This window comes from Heteronotia binoei, chromosome 1 (assembly GCF_032191835.1).
Source record: "Heteronotia binoei isolate CCM8104 ecotype False Entrance Well chromosome 1, APGP_CSIRO_Hbin_v1, whole genome shotgun sequence".
NCBI lineage: Eukaryota > Metazoa > Chordata > Lepidosauria > Squamata > Gekkonidae > Heteronotia > Heteronotia binoei.
Window position 1 is genome coordinate 8,899,470 of NC_083223.1, and position 7,529 is coordinate 8,906,998.

The 7,529-nt window shown below is 43.8% G+C and overlaps 1 protein-coding gene across 1 annotated transcript; it reads right to left on the minus strand.

The window, feature by feature from the left end:
* Nucleotides 1-4,109: 4,109 nt before the first annotated feature.
* On the minus strand, nt 4,110-5,567 carry SERTAD2 (SERTA domain containing 2). The gene has a single exon (XM_060230691.1). It carries the CDS (start codon nt 5,561-5,563, stop codon nt 4,604-4,606), a length of 960 nt encoding a protein of 319 aa, XP_060086674.1. The 5' UTR covers nt 5,564-5,567; the 3' UTR covers nt 4,110-4,603.
* Between the last annotated feature and the right edge of the window lie 1,962 nt (nt 5,568-7,529).

The window sequence follows — 7,529 nt, forward strand, 5'->3', positions numbered from 1 at the left end:
CCAAAAAGGGGGGAAAAAAAATCACTTCAAATTCCAAAAGCTCTTTTAAATTCTGCTCCTTTCTTGTCACTTCATTGCACATCAGCATAAGAAGCACCCCAGAGTGTTTTTTTTTCCCCTTTGAGGTGAAGGGCCAAAACATACAGAGAGGAGAAGCCTTTGCCTAACATTACGCTTTGACCCTCCAAAAAAGGGGGGGGGGGCACAGCAGGGGGGAATCATACAGCATGAGTTCTTCTGTGGTTAAGGACACCAAGATGGGTGTATGTGCACATTGGGGGAATATCTAAATCTGCCAGAAGCTCCAACTCAATCCAAACAACATTTTCATAAGACTAACTTTAGCCGCAAAGATTTAAGGGGGCAAAGTCAAGTTCTTGCTGAACAACAGCATACGGCTTTGCTTCCCCCCCTCCTCCTTCATTTGAACTTGTGCCCAGCATATGGTTTTGCTTTAAATGCACAATTAGCTAGTCCAAAGAAAAGGGCAGTTGTTTCTAAGTTAGTATAAAATTTGATTTTAACAACGAGTAAACCATCTGTTTTGTTTCGGGGAAGGGGGGGTTTAAAGTTATTTTTTAGCCATTTCTCCCCTTAGTAATCCTGTTTTGTTGTAGGGTTCCTAGCCTATCTCCCCAAGTGCACCAGCAGAGATGGGCTGTGAGATAAACTAAACTGTGCGAGAACTAGATTATTCCTCGGTATTGCAAATCCTGATATTACCCTTTGTTCTTGTGATGGCTGCTGCATTTGAGCTTACAAATGGCCATTTGGCTGGTGGCCAGAGGCTGATAAGGCAAGCGCCCCAACTTCAATCCAGACCGATGGCCTGCCCCAAATGATTGGGAAACGTTTGGGGTGGACGAGCCATTTTGGGGGGAGTAAATCACGCGCAGCTTGGGCTGCGCCGCTATCAGGTTACTCGTGTCGTGCTAGGGGGTGCTTCTGAGAGCAGTACCTGGAAGGAGCTTACCATCTCACAGGTTGCTGCAGTTTGTGGTTAGAACGCACGTGCCCCGAGATGTTCATAATGGCCCCCTTGCAAGGACAATGAATTTCAAACAGTTCTTGCATGACTGCTGATAATGTCTTTTTTTTTTTTAATGAAAACGCAAAGAATAACTTTGGAGGGACAAAAAGAGAAATTCTGGAAGGACGAAAAAAAATAATTCTGGAGGGGTTGCCGGTTTTGCGGAAAATGCAAACAGGAGTCTTAGGGCATCCTAAAGGCTAACATGAATTTTCTCCTAAGCGGATGGTTTGGTGGACTTCAGGTACAGCGAACAGACCCTCGCTATGCCTGCTGCGCTATGCAGAGGAAGAAAAAAACAAATGGTCAGTAGGGTCAAAGAGGCCAGAAAAACAGGAAGTACAAAGCAAAATGTATTGTGTTTGTTCAAACGCAAGACTACGGTTTTCTTCCTATGAATGCAATAAAAAGGGTCTCCATGTGTCTTATGTTTGTGTATAAATTAGTTATGGCTAACTCTAAATTTCTCTGTGTTTATAATGTTTTTAAGGGGGCAGCCATCTTAGACGTAGGGTCGTCTTCCTGTAGCATAACTGCAGTGGTTATATACAATTCAAATCCACGTATGAAATGGGGGAGGGGAGGGAAATGTCTGCTAGGCGCTCCATTATTCCCTATGAAGACTGATTCCCATATGGTATAATGAAGAATTGATCCGTGGGTATCTGGAGCTCACGGGGGCTGTTTTTTTTTTTTTTTTTTTTGAGATAGAGGCACCAAATTTGCAGCATAGCATCCAGGGCCTCATCAAAACACCCTCCGAGTTTCAAAAAGATCGGACCAGGGGATTCAATTCTATAAGCCCCCAAAGAAGGTGCCAATGGAGGGAAGGCATTTAAAAGGTGTGCAGTCCCTTTAAATGTGACGGCCAGGACTCCCTTTGGAATTCAATTATGCTTACCCCAACCTTGCTCCTGGCTCCACCCCCAAAGTCTCATGGCTCCACCCCCAAAGTCTCATTGCTCCACCCCCAAAGTCCCCAGATATTTCTTACATTGGACCAGGCAACCCTACACTTTCTTCATACCTTCTACATCTATGTATATAAACTTAGTATGTATATGTAATTTAATAAATAAATGCGTGTGGCCAGTTCTAAAGTGCCAGTTTTATACAGCTGCCTTCAAGGCAAACAAGACCCAAATCTTTTTTTTTTTTTTTATCCATGACAAGAAGCGAGCAGAACAGACTGAATATTGCCAAATTACATAAAAACATAATTTAAAATTTCTTAAATAAATATAAAAAGTTATTCCTAAAGAAGCCATAGGCGTGTCAACAATATAGTTTGTAACCTGTACTCGATTAAAGTACCATTTTTTTAAAAAAAAAAAAAATTAATATGCCAGCGCAGATTTCAGCAAGAGACATGATAACATTGCAAAGTTTTCTTTTTAAAAAATAAATGTACATCACGATGAATACCGGTATGTGTGTCTGTGTGTGGGGAGGACATCGCAACTGGTGCAGTGAGTTTGGTGGGTGGGGGTGACATGCATAGAAAGTTACATTTGTCTATACATCAAACCAGGAGTGGAATTCTAGCAGGAGCTCCTTTGCATGTTAGGCCACACATCCCTGATGTAGCGAATCCTCCAAGAGCTGACAAAAGAGAGCCTTGTAAGCTTGTAGAGGATTGGCTACATCAGGAGGGTTGGCCTAATATGCAAAGGAGCTCCTGCTAGAATTCCGCCCCTACATCAAACAGGCCTTTTATAAAGTGTAAAGCAGGTTAACGCAGCTGATCAATGAAACCAGCCTTCCAGGAGACGCCCCACGTTTTTGTAATCCGACTGGCTCCAGTTTCAACAGCGGTGGATGTCAACACGAGTCCATCCGGTGCTTAGAAGAGATGAATTCACTGCAGTAATACTGAAGTTGATGTGGTGGTTTGTTTGTTTTTCCTTCCAGCACTTTTCGACACAGTGAACAGCAAGAAAAGTTCCCAGAAAGGGCAAGGGGGGAATAATAAAAATTCGATTCAGAAGGCATACGGTAGAACAGAATGACTCCAGTGCAGGTTTCCCTCCCGGCCCCTACACAGATTTCCTTGGAAGGAAGTTCCACGTATTTCAATGCAGCTTTCTTTCAAGGAAGCGTAAGCCAAAATGTTGCCCGAGCAGAAATGCTGGGGGAGGAGGGGAGCGAGAACCAGCAAACTTTGACAGACCGCTTTTCTGGCTACGTTTCGATCAAAAAATGAATGTCACGCGCCAGAAATCCAGCACAGAGTTAAGCGGGCTTAAGCCCACTGATACAAATGGCTTGGAACTGGTTTGACTCTGTGTGTCGCGACTAAATCTTGTTTCTTAAAAGCTCGTTTTTAAAATTGCTTCGTTTCTGGACTAAAACAAAACAAAAAAACACCTTCAAAAAGCCTTCAATTTGGGGGAGTTTGCTGTTGTTGTTTTGGAGAAGGAAGGGCAGAGAGAATCATTTTAATCGGAACGGAGTTTCACAGCTATTTTTTCAGCTAGTTTTCACAACTTTTTTTCTTTTCTTTTCTTTTCTTTTTAACATCAGTGTTGGAACGTACATGGCTCTTAAGTTGCGTTTGTTAAATCACAGTTGTAGGCGGCAGGGTGCAAATATCTGTGAAACTCCTTTTTAGGGGGAACTCCCTCGGCCTTTTCCTTCAGGCACATGCGCCTGGAGGGAAGGTGGCCAACGGCCGATGGGTTTGATCCAAATTTCTCTTTGCACCACCGACACCTTAAAAAACACTTTCTGTAGAAAACTACAAGCGGATTTTGGATAACAGAAGGGGGAGGGGGTGGATGCAGGAACCAGCGGAACAATCCCTATTGTGTGCACGTTTTGTGTGTACACACAACGTTTTTGTTTTTGTTTTCCTTTTTTTTTTTTTTTAAGAAAAAGTTTCCCCCCACCCGCACTCCCAATATCATAAATCGCAGAATCTGTACAAAAATATAAAATAAATTTTGGGCCGCAGTTTTCTAAAGAGCCGTGTAAATGCGACGTTTTAAAGAGGAATCGTTGATACCTCTAAAAAAAAAAAAAATGAAACGGCTGAATGGCTAAATCAACCTAGCGAGGGCTAAAAATGCCGAGGGAGGGGTACTTGCAATTATCTAAATAATATTTTAAACCTCTCGCAATAAAACTTATAGAAAAAATAGACAGATATGCTCATGCAATTTACAGCTTTTCCCCAACATAAATCCTTGTGCTTAACTTCTACAATTCTTTTTTTTCTTATCAGGCGTTTCAATATTGTCTACAATTATGCATTTTTTTAAACCCTATACCAGGATTTTCAGGTCTCCCTTGAAGAACCACTTCTAAAAAAATCTTAAAAGTGGACCATACATGGATGAAGGCACTCCAACTCTGCTTGAAGCAAAAACTAATAGAATCCTTTTCTTAAAAAAAAAAAAAAGACAAGCCATTACCACATGCATTGTGTGTGTGTGTGTGTGTGTGTGTGTGTGTGTTTGTATGCATGTATATCTGAGTAGACTTGGAAAAGGGGGGGGGCAGTTGAGTAAATACTACCAAGTGTTTATACTGGTACATTAAAAAAAAGTTGCTATATATATATATATCTATCTTTTAAGACCCAACCAGCACTTCCATGATGTGATCCAGTTCTGTGAGGTCCATTTTGAAAGGCTGATTGGGGGTTACCGGTTGGCTACTGTACGGGGCGAGAGTTTTTAAGAGGTCATCTGCGGAGACGGGAGCCATTTTGGAGGCAGCCCCCGCAGCGGATGTGCAAGGATCGAAATCGTACATAGAAGTGTCGATGTCGGCAAAGAGAATATCATCCAAGGTCAAGTCTGTGAGGAAACCTGTCGATGTTGTGATCTCAAAATTGCCTGGTAAAGAATCCATGAGCCGAGGTTCGTTCATTCGGCTCTCCTGTACCCCCTCAGGCTTCTGAAGGGCGGATTCGCTGGACTCCTCTTTAGAGTTATCCGACGCCGTCATTTCTGCTGCTGTTGCGGCTACTACTGCCTCAGCGGAGGTAGGTGATGGACAGAGCTCCTCGATTTCGTCCAAGGCTGAGGAGAAACTGTCCTTTACTGGCGGGGTCGTTGGAGGTGGTGGCTTCGTAGGCCCATCTTGGGGGAGAGTCTGGGAAGTGCAAAAAGTGTCATCCTCGAGGAGAGAAGCTGGGGTGAGGCAAGACTCCAACAGCGTAGTGCTCGTGGAGTCAGCGGGATGGACCGGTGGGGAGGCCAAATGGCTAAAGGCGGGCTGGACCTCTCGGAAGTTGTCTCCCAGAGGATCCGTCGGCTGTGAAGCGGTGATGAACACAGGCCTCAAACTGCCCTCCTGCTTGAGCTCCTCCTGGATTCGCCTCAGCATGTTGTTGATCAAAACTGTCTTTTGCAGGCTGGGCTCCGTCAATGGCCGGTGATTGTAGAGTTTCATAACGGAAATGTTGAAGATAGTCTGGCGCTGTAAGGTGTACGACACCTTCGATGGACCGTCAGCAGGTGACACCTCTTTGCCTTCCAGCCCATCTTCATGCTCATCAAACTTCCGTTTTCCTCCTTTCCCCAACATATATCTGAAATCAAACAGGGGGGGAGAACATTGTTTTAATACATTGTATTCTGACTCTTTCTAATCCAATAAATTACACAATAGCAGCAGTGACAGTTTAACAATCCAAATGAGAACCAAAACCCGACACTAAAAACATAAGAGAAGCCATGTTAGATCAGGCCAATGGCCCATCCAGTCCAACACTCTGTGTCACACAGTGGCAATTTTTTTTTTTAATATATATATATATTATACACACACACACAAACACACACTGTGGCTAATAGCCACTGATGGACCTCTGCTCCATATTTTTATCTAAACCCCTCTTGAATGTGGCTATGCTTGTGGCCGCCACCACCTCCTGTGGCAGTGAATTCCACATGTTAATCACCCTTTGGGTGAAGAAGGACTTCCCTTTATCCATTTTAACCTGTCTGCTCAGCCATTTCATCGAATGCCCACGAGGCAATTATGAATAATAAGTCCCACGCGGTTTGTTTCGGCCCAAAGTCCATACGAAGACCCCAGGATTTATTATCTCCATTTCAATTATTGCAATCTTCCACAGTGGTGTGGGCTTCAATCAAGTATGTCCATACGTCAACGTTAACAATTTTAACTCTTAATTGTTATTTCTGATTATTTGCAAGAATTCCAGTCGTTATTTATATATCAATTTTCAACTTGTTTCAATCATTTACAATACACTGTTTCCTGTCATGGAATCAAGCCTTCCTTCGCTTCTCCACACGTTTGGAGACTTGAATGCACGGAGAATTTCAGCATATTCCTTGAAATGTGAACAAATAATCGTACGGGGAGTCCCATGCTGTGGATCCTGATGCTGAAAATTCATAAAAGTTTGTCACTTGCTGCTTAATAAGGGAAAGATCTCATAATACCCGAAGCTCTCACGAAAGTCACATGCATAGAAAGTGCCCTTTACTGAATCAGACCCTTGGTCCAGTGTTGTCTACTCAGACTGGCAGCAACTCTCCAGGGTCTCCAGTGGAGGTCTTTCTTGTCACCTACTACTTGATCATTTTAACTGGCGATGCCGGGGATTGAACCTGGGACCTTCGACATGCCAAGCAGAGGCTCTGCCAATGAGCCACAGCCCTTCCCGTTTGAACGGGAGAAAAGGCACAAAGCTTTAATTCTTTCGCTGCAGTAATGTTTGCATCTGAACCTGTAGTTTCATTTAAAATCACATGAGAGGAAATGCAAGACTTGGAAAGGCATTTACACTTCAATGTTAGATACACTAGAAAAGCACAACGCAAGGTTCTCTTCCTCTCGGCTCATCTCTGCCTGCCCTACACTGTCAGGCACTGAGAAAAATGTTTCTAACTAGTCAGGTTCGGAGAGAGAACTCAAACTGGTTTCTGTTAAACCAGTCTAGGACTCCAGACGGGCATGATCCAGTAATCGGGAGGGAGGGACTTCAGCTAGCAGGGGAACAGTTCTTATTTTGAAAAATTCCCCTGTCACTGTCCCACGCCCATCCATGAACCTGAATCACTCTCTAGCAGCGCATAGGTAAAACCATGGCTTTTTTTTGTAGCAGGAACTCCTTTGAATATTAGGCCACACACCCCTGATGTAGCCAATCCTCCTGAGGTTTGCAGGGCTCTTAGTACAGGGCCTACTGGAAGCTCCAGGAGGATTGGCTACATCATGATGGTGTGGCCTAATATGCAAAGGAGCTTCTGCTAGAATTCCATCCCTGGGCCACACACCCCTGATGTAGCCAATCCTCCTGAGGTTTACAGGGCTCTTAGTACAGGGCCTACTGGAAGCTCCAGGAGGATTGGCTACATCATGATGGTGTGGCCTAATATGCAAAGGAGTTCCTGCTACAAAAAAAAACCCTGGGTAAAACAATCAGAATGCTGTGGGAGGGGAGGGGGAGATAAGAAGATGAAGATGATATTGAATTTATATCCCACCCTCCACTCAGAGTCTCAGAGCAGCTCACAAT

Bases quoted from the DNA above. Each gene is read 5' to 3' on its own strand.
- SERTAD2 (XM_060230691.1), bottom strand. From the start codon at position 5,563: ATGTTGGGGAAAGGAGGAAAACGGAAGTTTGATGAGCATGAAGATGGG.